Source organism: Protopterus annectens, chromosome 4.part0, assembly GCF_019279795.1.
Source record: "Protopterus annectens isolate FY-2018-M chromosome 4.part0, PAN1.0, whole genome shotgun sequence".
Lineage (NCBI taxonomy): Eukaryota > Metazoa > Chordata > Ceratodontiformes > Protopteridae > Protopterus > Protopterus annectens.
The window spans coordinates 87,383,957-87,400,129 of NC_056733.1; the positions used below are offsets into that span (position 1 = coordinate 87,383,957).

Genomic DNA, 16,173 nt, shown 5'->3' on the forward strand with positions numbered 1-16,173 from the left:
GGGAGAATAGCCTGAAGAGTGACCATCCGGAACTTTTCCTTGGGGACGAACAGGTTCAGAGTGGAGAGATCTAGAATCGGTCTTAAGTCCCCCGTCGTCTTTGGCACTAAAAAGAACCTGGAGTAGTAGCCCAATCCGGACTGGTCTGGGGGGGATGGGCTGGATGGCTCTTTTTTTCTAGCAGCTTTGACACTTCTAAGGCTGCAGCCTCCCTTTGATCGGGTGGGACATCGGGGAGGCGCCTGACTTTGGGGGTTAGGTGTATGAAAGGAATGGAGTAACCTCTGGATATGATTCGGAGCACCCATTGATCTGTCGTGATGGACTCCCAATTTGACAGATGCTCAGATAAACGCCCCCCGACTGCCTCCAGAGAGGGACAGCCAGGTAAGCCCTCAGGGCTGTTGCGCAGGCCTGTCCGAGAAAGGTTCCCTAGACCCGAAGTTACACGGCCCCCCTCTGCCTCTGGGTCGGCGTCCGCCTTGTCCTCCTCTGCCTCTAGAGGACGAGGGGTCCGAAGCCGGGTGGGACTGCTGAGACTTGTGGAACCACAACTTCTTTTGTCCCCTCTGATTCCTAGAAAAGGATTGTTGGGGATTCGAGAAGCGGACCCCGACGGCAGACAGTGTCTTCCCATTCTTCTCGTTTTGGACCAGCATCTCGCGTACGGTCTTGCCAAAAAGCGAAGATCCGTCAAAGGGCGCATTCACGAAGAACGCCTTGAAGGGATCCACAAAATCGCAAAGGCGGACCCAGGCATGATGACGCCGGTTCCGCTAGCCCTAGCGGCTCCCTCAGTAGCATGAGAGAGTAACCGCATGGACGTGTTAGACATGGACTTTAGAGTGGCCATACGAGTCGCAAATGTGCCCTTATCCGTGACCGTCATGGACTCTGGGGGGGGCTGCAGCGTATTCCTTAATTAGGTCTCGCTGTAGCCTGATAATGTGTACCATATAGTTCAGCGCCCTTATAGAGAAGGTTGCTGAAGCAAACATCCACATCCCAATGCGGTCCATCACCCGAGAGTCCTTATCCGGAGGATGGACTGAGGAACTCTCCTGTGTGAGTTCCTTCTTCATGGCGGCCGCCACCAGCATGGCATCAACAGGGGACCCCTTAGCCCAGGACTGCCTATCTGCGGGGGGGGCTAAGAACTTTGTCAGGACGTCTGGGGATTGGCTCCACGGTGTCGGGTTCTTTCCACGCCCTGGTGGTAATCAAGTCCACCAGGGGTCAGCCGGAAGGGACACCCAGGAGGTAGACGGGCCCACCTCAAACACCTCCAGGAACACCGATTCGTCCGAGGAAGGATTTTGGGCAGACCACCCCCCTCTAATACGCAACATTTCCATGATGTCTCCAAAGGAGACATCTTCGGGGGTGATCTTGGGGAACCTTCCTCTTCATCCAAATCCATGTCCATGGTGATGGACTCAGGGGAGTCCAGGTGCCTCCTTTTACACTGCCGTTTGCGAGGCACCTCCTCGGTGGGACTGTCCGAGGAGGGCTCGCCCATAGGGTCCTGTTCCTCCAAGGGAACTAACTGGAGGGTTTGAGCAGGCTGTCCCATAGGATGGATGATGGAGGATAGACTCACATGCATGGGGGGGGGGTGGGAGGATCCGAGGCCCGGACCGGGGATCTGGAAGATCTCGACAGAGCCCTCTCCACTACCTCAAAAGCTGAAGGAGAACTACTTTCTCCAGGCTCTGAAAGTAGTCTCCTTGGCTCCGAAGCAGGGATCGGAGTTGGAGCCGAAGCAGTCGGATCCGAGAGAGAGGTGTGCTCCGACCTACACTGCGCCGGACATACACCAATCCCATGGATCCGATGCTTGGCCCTCAGCCCCGAGAGCTAGGATCCGACACACTCGAAGGCAAGGTCGGCATCGAAGATACAAGAGCTATCGGCGCTGATGAAACCCCGGCTCCGAAAGGGCCAAGATCCGATGACTCCAAAACCCTAAACAGGGTCGGAGAAGGAGTGATCAGAGCAAAGAGAGGGGCTGTGCTCCCCCCCCGAGGGAGGGGAGGCAAGAGCACCCCCATCTGCATTTGGGTCTGCAGGAATCGACGCATCATCCGATCCATGTCAGCGTCGGTAAGGCTCCTAGTTGACCTTGAAGAAGTCGTTGAGGTGGGCCGGGAGGGCCGCCTCGACGACCTCGAAGGAGACCAGTACTCCTCCTCTGGCTACGGCGAGAAACGAGGGGACCTTCGAGGGAGAGCTGGTAACTTTCGAAGGGGGGGGCTGAGGGGTGAGCCTCAGCCCGCCTTTTGTGAGACCTGTGCTTATCTTTCTCCTTGTGCCTTTTTTCCCTTGGAGAAAGAAGCACTAGAGTCCTCCAAACTCTGCACAGCAGAGGGAGTTTGAGTCCCAGGCAGAGTGGGTGGAACTGAAGGCACCGGGGCTACGATAGTAGCCTAAGTCTTCGAAGGGGAGGAAGAAGAAGCAGAATCCTGGGGAAGTAGGCCTGCCAGGATCAGCTTGTTCTTCCTTTCCCTAACTGCCAGAGGATTAAAGGCTGCACAAATTTGGCAAGCCGTTGATAAGTGGGCCACCCCCAGGCACAAGACACACTGAGTGTGGCCATCAGCTGGGGAAAGCTTATGGCCACACTCAGTGCACTTGGAAAAAATGGCTTTGGGCCCTTCCGCCATTACACAAAACACACACACACACAAACACTAAGGGGGAGGGGAAGAAAAATGCTAACAACCACGAGAAAACTACAGAAAGGGGGCTAACACTATTTCTAAAGAGAAATGAACACTAACAAGCTTAAATTTAACTTAAAGAAATTTTCTCAAGGAGAAAAAGCTGAAACGACCTCACCAAATTTAAGGAGCTCTTCACAAGTAGCTGTCTTCAGCTGCGGCAAACTTGATCTGGGGTAATACAGTAGGCAGCAGGGGATTATGGGTAGGGGAGGAGCTAGGAGCTCGGATATTTTAGTTTGTGAAGCTGCCGGCTCGGATCCGAGGTCGGAACCGATACCCACAGGTTGCAGAACAAATGAAGTAACTACTTCAGATCTATTGTTTCCATGCGGTGTCAATGTTGAGTCCATACACTTTTTAGGTACCATTGAAGTTTCTTCATATGCAGTCTTGCATATGGAATTAGTAGAATGCAGGATGCCATGAAGCCCAAAGCTTGCAGATTTTTTCTTACAGATAACTGGGCCTTTGCTGCCAACAGTTTGAAATAGGTAGTCAGTTGTCTGTTTGTATGGCGTGAGATAAGCCATCTGGGCAGTTGTATTTAAGCTTGCGCCCAGGAATATTATCTCTTGAGAGGGTACTAGTTTTGATTTCTGTTCGTTGACTGTGTACCCTAGGCATGGTAGTAATCGCTTTACAAACGCCAGATGCTGTAGTATAATTTCCTTGTTCTCTGCTTGAATGAGGCAGTCGTCCAAGTAAGGATATATTTGTATTCCTCTTTGTCTGCAGTATGCAATTACTGGTGCCAGGCACTTTGTGAAGACCCTAGGCACAGTAGATAAGCCAAAGGGCAGTGCAGAGAATTGGTAGTGCATTGAGCCAGCTTTGAATCTGAGGTATCTTCTGCATTTTTGTCTGATTGGGACATGCAGGTATGCCTCTTTTAGATCTAAAGTCACAAGCCAAGTCTTGTTGCCCAACATGGGCAGAAGCTGCTGTAGAGTCAACATTTTGAATTTTGGAATATCCAGGTATGTGTTTAGAATAGACAGGTCCAGTATTGGTCTCCAAGCTTTGTCCTTTCTGGGTACCAAGAACAGCCTTGAATAGAATCCTTGTCCCTGCTCTTGCTCTGGTACTTGTTGAATGGCCCTCATGTTCATGAGGGATGAAACTTTTTTTTGTGCCTCTGCCCATTGATTGCATGGCAGGTCTGGCATACCGTTTGGCCTTGGCAGGGTGTGGAAGTGGAACCTGTAGCCTTGTGATACTATATTTAGGACCCATTTATCCTGGGTGACCATGTGCCAATTTTGTGAAAAAAGTGCTAGTTTTCCCCCCTAGAAGAGCTGCCAAAAGAAAAGTGCTTGGTGCTGGCAGGGGGAAATCATTGAGACTGTTTCCTGTACGGCTGTGATTTTTCCTCTCCGCTCCTGGAGGTAGAAGCACCCCATTGTTTAGGCCTGTATGAGCCTTGGGGCTGTGATCTGCCTCTGGGGCGTCTGTATCTGCTTCTTTATGGCCTATCTGAAACTGGAAAGGACCAATTCTTTTGTAGGCCAGTTCCTGCTAAATTTGGGAGGTTGTACCTGCAAGAAATCCTTGACCGTTTGCATAGATTTAGCTTCGTCCTCCATTTTCTTCAAAACCTCTTCTGCTTTAACACCAAACAAAGTATCATGCTGTAATGGAGCATCTAATAGTTTTGCTTTAACATGATCATGAAGATTCTGTTCTTTTAACCAAGCATGCCTCCTAATGACAGAACATGTAACGAGGCCCTGCAGGAGGCCTCTAGAGAATCAAAACCACATTGCAAAGTATGCTTTCCAACTTGTTCTGTTGCATGCAATAAACCTTGCATTTCTTTGTTGTCTGCACTTTCTGTGTTTGTTAACATTTTCTGTTTAAGCAGAGACATAAGATATTGCTGATATTTAAGCATATGAAATTGGCAATTTAAAGCTCTGACAGCCAAGGTAGCAGAAGTATAAATCTTTTTACCCCATCTGTCTAGGGCCCTAGAATCCCTATCAGCGGGGATAGGGTTTTTTGCAGTAGAAGCCTTGACTCCCTTGGGACCCTGAGAGATGGTCTCTGGGTCAGCAGCAGGGTTTTTATAAAGAAATTTATGTGAATCAGGAACCCTATAGTATCTGTCTGGCTTAACAGGAGCTGGTGGTAAAGAGTCTGGAGATTGAAAATACATCATCTACAATGTCTAAAACAGGTGGAATAGCCAGGGGCCTGTGCTGAGGCAATAAAAGGAAGTCTCTGAGCCTTTTCTTGGATTCTGAGTAATCCTGACTCTCCCAGTGGAAATGCTCCCTCATGGTATGCAGTGTCTCCCCAAAAGAGTAATCCTCAGGAGGAGAGGCTGAAGGGATAGATTCTTCAGCATCAGAATCCTCATAGGGAGGAACAGAATATTGCTGTTCAAAGGAGGAATCAGAGGAAATGGAAACCTGGTCTGAAGATTCGTAATCTAACTCTTGCCTAGGCCTCTTATCAGGAGCGGGATGGGAACCCCTGATCAAAGTAGTTAGGTCTTCGGCCATTTTAAGCATCTGTTTTTTAGAAATGGATGCCTGTCCAGGAGAATGCTGTACTTGTTTCTTTGTCTTTAGAGCTGCTTTAGTCTTTGCCTTTGTTGCTGAAGTAGGTGTCACACACAACTGTGTAGGCTTGAAAACACCCTCAGAAGCCGATGCCTGCTCAGCGGCTCTGGACCTATCTGAGGGAAGAGTTTCCGGGTGTCCAATACCTTGAGTTTCCAGCACCCACGTGGGAGTCAGAAGCGGCCTGTGGCTCTGAGGTAGCGGGCGTCAGGGGCTGCGAAAGCACCTCACTGAGAACCGGCGACAGGCCTAGCAGAAGCCTCGTCGTCGGTTTTGGATCTCGGATGCCTGTCCTTTTCTTTGTCTTTGCGCTTTTTGTAAACTCCGGCAGTCGGCTGGTCCGACAGCATTATATAATTAAATCTGCCAAAGTAATGGAATGCAAAATCGTACCGATGCTTAATAGTGCGTTGGTTAAATCTAGCACAAAACCGACAACTAGCAACATTATGGTCAGGGCCTAGGCAAGGAATACAGTAAGAATGAAAATCCTTATGAGGTACTTGCTTCCCACAAGAAATACAATTATTAACTTTTTCTGACATCGGTCTGGAGCAAGAAAAAAGTTTCCCCAATGGGGTACTTAGCTTTAATGAAGACTTCGGATCTGAAATTCGAATTTGAAAAAACTCAGGAGTCGGCCGACCGGCACTTGCGAACTGCTTTTGCTCTGGGCACCGCGCGGCAAGAAAGACTGAAGAAAATGGCGTTGGCTGCATCTTTTATACCCCTGGTGCACTGACGTCAGGGAAGAGGCGACAGCAACCGACGCTGGACCTAGACTTTGGAATTCAGGTCGACTTGAGGGTAGCCTGCCAGCAGGATAACCCAACTGTAATGACTGCAACAGTGAAACATGAAGAACATCAATTATTTTTTTAAACTGTAGCAACCTACTTGTTACAAACCCTGCATGGAGAGCTACAGCACTCAGACTTTAATTTAAAAAAAAAATCTTTTCTGCTTTAAACTTTAGAAAAAAATGGCTTGCTACATATGCAGTTAATACCCTGCTTGCATGGAGCTCTACAATGCTCAGGCTTTAGTTTAAAAACAAAAAAAAGATGATCTTTAACTTTTTAACTATAGACTACACACTGAGTGCTACAGCACCCAGGTTTGACCTCAGCTGCAATACTGGCTTTTAAAACCCATTATTGCACTAAACAGTGATCGGGATGATGGGTGGTTTATCACAACCCCAGCACTTTGCATCTGGGCAGTTGTCCCTCTCACCCCACCCTAGGTATGGTACATTAAAATATATATGGTGCAGGATTCCAGGTCATGGTCAAAGCTCAAATCAAAAAGAAATGGTGAGTCAATACCTGCTTAGCAATCTTGTCAAGAAAAAGAAGTTATGTCATATCATACCCCTATCTGGGGCACATCCGTAGTCACTATGGTTTGGTGTTGAGGAAGGACAAAGGGACAGCCCAACAATATTTCATTGGAGTGAAGACACCAACTTAGGTCTTCCTTGCATCGAGTGGTGATTACTATCAAATAGGACACTGGTTGATTCAATAAGGACCATTGGGAGACTAGAAGCCATTGAAGAATTCTCATGTGATATCTGGCCAGAGGAACAAGAGTGACAGAGGCTGCCATTGACCCTAGTGTCTGTAGAATGAGTTTCACTGTGACTTTCTTGCTGTGAATGATCTGGCTGACTTGTAATCTGATCCTTTGAAGTTTTTCTAGGGGAAGAGATGCGATGCCGGCGGCTGTGTCGAGCATAGTTCCAATGAATTCCAGTTGTTGGGAAGGTTCTAAATGGGATTTTTCATGGTTTATAGAGATTCCTAAGCTAGACCAAAGGTGAAGAATATAATCTCGTACCTGTACAAGTTGACACCTGGAAGGACCGTAAGGAGCCAGTTGTCTACATATGGAAACACCCAGAATCCTAGCAATCTGAGGTGAGTTGCAGCCACTGCTATGCATTTGATGAACACCCTGAGGGCTGTGGTGAGACCAAAAGGCATGGGCCTGAACTAATAGTGACTGGCTCCCAGCTGGAAGCACAGGTATCTTCTGGACCGCTTGTCAATTTTTATATAGTAATATGTATCCAGAAGATCTATTAAGCATATCCAATCATCTTTTTCCAAGAACGGAAGTATAGACTGAACAGAGACCATCCAGAATTTGGTTTGCTGAACTGATTTGTTCAATTGACTGAGATTCAAAATTGGTATCTTGTCCTCCTGTTTTCTTTGGCACTAAAAAGAATCTTGAGTAAACCCTGGATCCTCTCTGGTCTGGTATGACTGCTTGGATGACTCTTTTGCTGAGCAGTTTTTGAACTTCTAAGACTGCTGCCTCCATGTGACTGGGTGGAATGTCCAGGATTGTTTTTAGTCTTTTTGTTCTTCTGAAAAGGGGATGTTGTAACCTCTGGTTATAACCCTCTGCACATATCTGTCAGTTGTTATACTTAGCCAGGCAGACTGGCTAGAGGAAAGCAACTGGGCCTCCTTTCAGGAGCACTGACAGGAGTTACCTGGGAAAGAATCCCTGGAACCCTGATTCTGTGGGCCATTTCTGCCTCTTGAGTGGTGTCTTCCATTATTACTTTCCCCTCTGCCCTGGGGGAAGTCATTGCTGCATGAGTCCTGGAAAGGTCCTTGGGATGTTTTGAACCATAGCCACCCACTTCCCTGATTCCTGGAGTAAGGGTGCTGAGGAGTGGAAAAATCTACAGCCATGGCAGAAAGGGTCACATCTGGCTAGTCTCTTTTACTTTGGGACCACATAGGGAAGTTCAATCAAACAGAGCATTGACGAAAAAAGACTTAAATGGCTCCACAAAATCACATAAGCACATCCAGGTGTGTCCTCCTAATCACTACATCTGAACCCGCTGCTTTTGTTGTTCCTTCGGCAGCATGAGCAATTAGCCTCATTGACAAGTTGGAGAGAGATTCTAGGATGGTGAGCTGAGAAGTCGCTTTGTCTCGAACCCCTTGAGTTACTGCTCCAGCAAGATATCTGATAGCTCTTTAATCAGATCTCTTTGAAGCCTGATAAAATGTGCCATGTAATTCAAGGACCTGACAGCGAAAGTCGATGAAGCATATACACACTTCCCAAATCTATCCATTGTCCTAGACTCTTTGTTAGGAGGATGAAAAGTGCGACTTTCATCGGCAAGTTCCTTCTTGGTGGCTGCTGTTACCACCATGGCATCCACAGGAATTTCTTTGGCCCAGTGTTGTTGATCCTGATGGGCAGACAGAATATGGTCAGGTCACTCTGGGATCAGCTTGATAGAGTCAGGCAACTTCCAAGAACACTGAGCAATCAACTTAATAAGATCGTCAGAGGGTGGAAAAATCTAAGAGGTAGAGAGCTGGGCACGAATGCCTCTAGGTGTACTGATTCCTCCGAGGAAGGCTGGAGGGTAGTCCAGCCACCGCTCTGTTTAAGAATTTATGGGATGTCCCTGAAAGAAACATCTTCAGCGAGTGACTTAAAGGAACATTCCCCCTCTTTTGTGAAGGACTCTTCAGGGGAATCCATGTGCTTCCTCTTGCATTTTCTCTTTGAGGGTACCTCTTCAGTGGGATGTTCCAGAGAGGTATCTGAAGATGACAAAACCAAGGTGGTTTGATCCTGAGACTTTTGTGCCCTCTAACCCAGGGAAGAGACTGGAGGATGCTCTGGTCGAGGGGATGGACAGGGATGGTACAAACTGTTTGTCTGCCAAGTACAAGACCCTCTCCATGGATTGGAAGGCAGGACCACCCACCCTGTATAGGGATGGGAGCCAAGAACAGAAATAGACTCCCTTGGAACCATGGACCCACCCAGCACCGAGGAAGCTGCCTCTGAAGCTGAAGCCATAGTTGAGCTTACGTATGCAGATGCATTGAGGGGCATGGATGGATCTGAAATTATCAAAGTTAAACCCCGCCCCTTGGAGCCAACAATGAAGCCTTGACTCCAGGAGGTGTCTGGGTCCAAGAGACCCAAAGAACTCAGGGTAGCTACTGGCACTAGAGAAGAGGCTCTGCCCGGCACCGAAGCGGTTGAAGACAGGAGAGTCGGTACCAAGGGTTCCAAAAACTTAGGTGGAGTCGAAGGATGAATAATCAGTGGTGTGGAAGATGGTAAGCTTCCAGAGCTAATATTGCTAGGAACTGATGAAAGTGGTAATCCCTTCACCGTAAGGAGCTGATCCACCAGTTTCATAATGTCAGATTTGGACAAACTCTTGGTGGATCGAACTGAGGAAGCTGATGGAGATTTTGTTGGTCATGTCTCCAAAAAAGGACTGGGAGGACGGTCCACAAAAGGATACAATGTGGGAGAATATCTGGTATGTGGTACAAATATGAGTGAAGGATCCTTTGGTTCCAGATACGTGGTCGGAACCAAAGAAGAGTCTTTAGTTGGCGCCGGCACTGAAGATTTTGGTGCTGAAGCCATTGCAAAAACAGGCACCACTGGCACCGAGGACTGAACCTTTTCACCCACTAGTTCCGAAGAATCTGTTGACACTGAGGGAGACTTGACAATTTTAGTTGGTGGTTCTGATGAAGGTATCGGAACTGAATGACTTCTTTGCTTAGGTTTGGATGAAGAGGAAAATGATGATGAACTGGCTTCAGTTTTTGGACCAGATAAGGTCTCAAAGTCCAACTTAAGCAAATCTTTCAAAACTAGCTTGTTTTTACATTTGATCAAAGTCCTGCAGATAAAGTTGTAACAGCACAGTTCTCTTGTAGATGGACCACACAAAGAGTGTGTCCATCCAAATTTGGCATCTTCCTGTCGCATTTTTGACACCTCTTGAACCCAGAAGTGCCTTTGGAGGGTTTGTCAGCCATTACAAAAAAGACAAAGGCCACAATACACACACACACTCACACAAACAGTCATACTAACAAGTGACAGAAGAAAGGGATTTTTTTTTTTAAACCAAGCAAAGGCAAGTAGGGAGAAAATACCAGCTATGCTATTAAAGGATACCCACAGGTAAAAAGGGGAAAAAGTACCAATGATGGTACTTGAGAGGAATTACGTAACGGTAGATAAAAGGAAAAAAGCACGCACACATGAGCTAAACTATCTAAGGAAAGAGTGGGTAGTACAGATATAAAAGAAAAAAGTCAGGAAAGAAGAAATTAAAGGGGTCTAACTTACAGTTTACTTAAACAGGAGCTTTAGCTCAAGAGCTCAGAGAGAACACATCTGACACTATGAAGTGGCGAACGACATCTAAAGTGATTTGGGGATGCACATTATTGTTAGAGCTTAGCTTGAGAGTTTTTGCAAGGCACGAGCTGGAATAACAGCCCACAGTCAAGGATTACGTGAAGAATGCAATATCAGGTCAATGGTTATGAAGATTTCTCCATTTCAAGAACAAAAATTACTCAAAATCAGTGCTACCATTAAAAGAAAAAAAAAACTCGATTTACAGATTTTTTTCCTACTATTTAAATGAAGTGAAAAGCTGGAAAGTATGGAAAGAAAACAGGGAGGGCCTCTGAGACAGGCATTTGTCAAAAGTGAGAACAGGCAGGTCACAGGAAAATGGCTTTATCAACCAACTGCCAAAAACTCATTATTAGTACAGTCTCTACCCACATGTGAGACGCTCAAAGACATGATTGTCATAAAGAAGACTCAGTCAAAACAATCAGGATTCTTGTAAGCAGTAGTAGGAAAAAAAAAAAAAAAAAACAAGAGGCAATGCTCTGGATGCTCCTTCATCAGTAGGAAGGGCTTTCTCTTTAAGAAGCCTGGTCTGAAAATAACATCAGTGAGCAAACATCATGTGGATGGAAACTACGTAGTCTCTTCAGAGATGATTTAGTACATAATGCAACCACACTGCATTACAATGTCGTAAAGCAGAATTGCTTTTTATGCCTATGTGCTGACTTCAGTCAATCTATTCTCTCCACTACTTCCAGTCCACTACTTGACTCACTCATCCCCGGCTACTTCAAGTCACTGTCACAGTGCAAGTATAAGCTTTTTGAAAACATTATTCACTTACTACACCCACTACCTGTAGAAAATACATACATAGTAACAACATCACCACTTTCAATATGTATATACCCATATACAACAAGTATAAACAGCCCGGATATTTCCAAAATATCTTGCCCATATACTTTCTCCTAGGGATCTACAATGATGTTGCAAGAGCAGTATGTCTCTCAGACCATCAAATGGCAACCTGGTCTTTAGCTGCCCTCTCAAAAAACAGCTAAATAGTCTTAAGCTGTCAGCAATACAGATGGCTACCCTGCCTCTGCACTATTAACCAAGCATTAACCATCATTTGATTTGGATTTGAATATGCAAGAAAATGACTTGACAATTTGTAACTGCAATCTAGGTTCTAATTTCTGATGTAAAATTTAGAGAGCTGTACCATACTCCAACGTCTCCACGGCTATCTGTTGTGTAGTCATTCATGCAGCCTAAAAGAGTATCATAGATGAGAGAAACATTTTCATGACACACAACATCATGCTGCGATCCATCTGCCATCACTCCAACTGTTACACAAACCCTGTAATATAAAAGAAAAACATTTGAATTCTTGATTTTTTTTTACCACTATTTACAGAGTAAATAACAACTAAAATAAATATTTGTTTATTGATATGCTGATTCTAGTAAGCCTACATGTGCTTTTCTTCAGGGCAAACAATGGGATTTGCATATTTCAGAAACAAAACAAGATAAACATGAATGTGCAAACCAAAGAAGTTGCTAAAGTCCAGCGACATGATGGATATGAATCATTAAACTGTATAAACTAAACGCAGGTTCCTTTCCAACAGACCTCAACATCTGAGAGGGAGATTTCAGAAAAAAATAGCCTGTCTATATTATTGCATCATGTAGTAAAGTTGCTGCTGGGCCAAAGTTGTGCATGTTGGAAGCCATACACAAGAAATGGTAGCTCTGTTTCCTAGTGCTCTACAGTGGTACATAGCACATGCTTACAGATAGGTTAATTGTGTCACTCTATGACTTCAGAGCTCCATTCTGCAATACTCCTTTAGGGTTTGTTGCAGGAAGCCTAAAGCAGCAGCTCACCCCCTACCAGTTTTTATCCTATCTTATCTGGAACCCGAAGCAGATTTAAAAATCTCAGCACTTCTATTAGTCATTCTAGTAACTCACTCCACCTGCTGACAACTTTCACTGGGAAAGCACGTTTTCACATAAGGATTAAACTCTGTTCCCTTTGTCTACGCATCATACCCTCTTCTCCTGCTTGCACCATCTTTTCTTTCTAGTGTTAACCCATTACATTCCCACCTTTAATGTTTTATATATCCATATCATATCACAGTCTGAAGTCAGAGCTCTTCCACTTTCTTTTCAATTGTTTTACCCTGTATTCCAAACCATCATACCATCCCTTCTTCTGTACCCTGTCCAGGACTGTAACCTCCCTTTGCTTACAAAGCCGTCAGAGCTGTACACGGTATTTACTCTATCTACTTGTTCAGTGGGGAAGAGGACTGGTCCATAGACCATTTTCAGCTATGCGGAGAACATAAACACGGAAGTACTGGTAATACAGTTTAAATTACCACAGTATGCATCCCAGCTATTCTTCCTGAAGGAAAGTATTCCAACTCTGGCTTAACCAGTGCCATATACATACTACATGTTGTGTGTGTGTGTGTGTGTGTGTGTGTGTGTGTGTGTGTGTGTGTGTGTAGGATGAAAAGGGCATACAGACGAACACATTCAGTAATTGCTACAAACAGATCCAGATAATGAAAGTCTTCACTGTGTAATGCCCCAAGCCTCCTGTAATGGAGATCCATAACATACATTTTATTCTACTTTTTTCACATTTGTTTACAATAGTACTAATACACTCATTCCAAATATACATAAAGATATATATGAATTAAAGACATACATGCAAATGGCCCCTGAAGAACATACCAGTCCTTTAGCTATATGGCTTCTGAAAGCTGAGGATTTTTTTTTTACTTTTAAGTCTTTACTCATATATTCAGGCCAATAAAGCCAAATGCCACTAGATGTAGACATGCCATGTTTCACTTGTTTTCTGAGTTCTGCTTATGCTGTATTTATGCTGTGCTGACGAGCTCATAAAATGGCATGTCATATTAAAGTCATATTATCTAAAAACACAGAATCAAAAATGTGGCCTGCACCCCTATACACTCTGCTACTTACATATACCAAATCAGAGATTATACAACAGTGGGGGAAAGGGGAAATTCCCCTGTACCACAACCTCCCACATTCTGTGAACATCATTATTTGATTACTTGTGCCGAAATTAAACACATTCAATACTTTTAATGTTTGAATAACTGAATTCCAAAGCCAATTATTCAACTCTGTTAACCATCATTCACAACTTCACCTCAAGTTGATAAAATATGCCTGATCTGTGTATAAAACTAAGAACATTAAATACATTTTCATTGCTTGTCTCTTACTATCCATATCTATAATCGAGTGCTACCAGTTTCTCAGGTTTTGTATGGTCTTTTTTTTTACTCTTTTACCACATAAGAAATGAAAAGAGAAACGTGACATGCTTTACATACAGCATCTTCATTAGTTATTACACAGCTGCAAAATACAGAAAGGATGTCTGGCTATTTGCATAGGGCATTAGTAGTAGGGAACAGAATATGGGCAATTGGAATACATTTGATCATTATAGACAACTCATTCATGGCTGTTAGGTTTTATAGGCAGAACAAATGACCCTTTGGTTTGTTTCACTGCCTATTATTTTGGATTTCATCATGAAATTCTGTTTTTGGAGAGTGAATGATTACTTTGCAATTGATTCTCTTCAGCAACAAACACGGCACTGTGTTGTATGGTAAATGGTCACTTCTGTCTCGGAGATAATTAAAGATGCATTGTCTTTTTTTGATGAAATTAGTAAAACTCACCGTGCAATAGCTATCAAGGCATCTCTTCTTGCTTCAGCAAAATGTACATCTTTGGGAGTAATACATGTAACACTTTTTAAGCCTTCCAAGACCTAGAATAAGGTTAAAAGGAGGTTAGAAGCTGTTACATGAAAATGAAACACCACTCTGCAGTACTAAGCAGTAGCCTAAAGTTTTACATTTCAAAAACCCTTTCTCCAGGCTGAGACATCACTAATGTGCTAACTATTTGACTCCATTACATTAATAATGTACAAATGCATCTCTTTTTATAAATCTGTAATAGTGTATAATGTACAACTGGGCCTATATCACCACATTGAATGGTGATAAGTTCGAACGCCCTTTGTTCGAACCTAAAAGTCCGAAAACCCTCAACAGCGAACTCACGGAACAGCGATTTTTTTTCCCTGGAAAAAAAAATCACTGCTCCATGAAAAAAAAAAATCACAACTTTAAAAAAAACTAAAGTGGGGGGCTTCGCCCCCACCCCCCCCTACTTAAATATACCAACTCCGAGATCGCACTATAGTGGAGGAAATAGCAAAGCCCTGAAGACGGCCCACCAATTTTTTTCTTTGGGAAAAAAATTGATGTTCCATAACTTTGCGGTTTAGGGCTTTCGGACTTTTCGGTTCGAACCAAGGGCGTTCAAACTTATCACCATTCGATGCGGTGATATAGACCCTGTACAACTACAGGATAAAAGCAAAACATTTATAATAAACATGAGGAAATTAAACAATGTGGGACCCCTGTTCAAAATTAGTTAATAAGCTGTTCTGCTTCTGAGAACAGCTACTGTACTAATTTGCAACGATTGTTTTGGAACTTTTGCATTTTCTTCACTCACCTGTCCCTACTGATTTCTGACTACCTTTAATATGCATATGTGTGTGTGTGTGTGTGTGTGTGTGTGTGTGTGTGTGTGTATTGTGCATACAATATTTGACTGTTTTGCTGACATAGTTGGGCCAGGCATATTTTTAGATGGGACTTGAGGTGCAGGGCTCCATAAAGTAGCAGCTAAACTGGGAAATAAGCTTTAAAGTTTGATGTAATAATGAAAAATCAACAAGAACTAGTAAACAATACATATACAAGCAGTAGCAATGCATCTGCTAAATAAACAACAAATCTAACACATTAACATTATCCATCCTTGTATTTTCTAAACTGTTTATCCCACTGAGGGTAGCATTAGTAGGGCAGTCTTACTTACCCATTCCTAGCAGCGAACTGTCTCCAGTTAAATTTGTGGGATCCCCAGGTCTTCCCATAGCAAGCTGAAAGACACAATCCTTCCAGCGTGCCCTGGGTCTTCAACAGGGAAGAGTCCCAGTGGGTTGTCTCTGGTACAGACTCTGGAAGGCAGAGCTGTATCAAGCACTAGGTGACCTAGACAGTCTGCTCGAGCCCGCTGGCCAGGAAAGTCTGCCACAACATTAAAATTTTAAATAAAATAAATTACATATTATCTTTAACGGCATTCTTCTTTAAGAACAATGCCTTCTATGTCTGTTCTTGCAACGTAGATTTACATCCCTGAGTGTGTTGATGCACCCCTGCTGTTATTTTCTTTTTCTTTTCTGCCTCCACACATGGAATTTAAACACAAAAAATGTTCCTGCTGCCTGCTTCGTCTGCCTACAGAATAAAGCATGGACAAAACAAAGGCTCCATTGGTAAGGTGTGTGTGTGTGTGTGTGTGTGTGTGTAAAATGCCTTAGCTAGGGATGGCAGCTTAGTTAAATTGCTCAGGCTCAAATCCCATATCTTGGTTACACAGTTGACAAGAACCTGAATCCTCTACACCAACTACCAGACTACTCAAAAAAATATGAGTTTCAGTGTGTTTTCAAGGAATTGTGAGTTTCAGTGCATTTTCAAGGAATTGTGAGCAGCTGATGGGGTGGATTACTGCTGTGTGTGTGTGTGTGTGTGTGTGTGTGT

At 44.2% G+C, this 16,173-nt stretch overlaps 1 protein-coding gene across 1 annotated transcript in view; it reads right to left on the reverse strand.

The window, feature by feature from the left end:
* Positions 1 to 16,173, reverse strand: part of TBCD (tubulin folding cofactor D) — a 3,708,267-nt gene that overhangs the window by 514,133 nt on the left and 3,177,961 nt on the right. Inside the window, exons 28-29 of the mRNA XM_044068123.1 lie at positions 14,221 to 14,312; positions 11,685 to 11,825 (exon numbers count right to left, since the gene is read on the reverse strand). Coding sequence (XP_043924058.1) covers positions 11,685 to 11,825; positions 14,221 to 14,312 — 233 coding nt within the window. The remainder of the gene's footprint in view (positions 1 to 11,684; positions 11,826 to 14,220; positions 14,313 to 16,173) is intronic.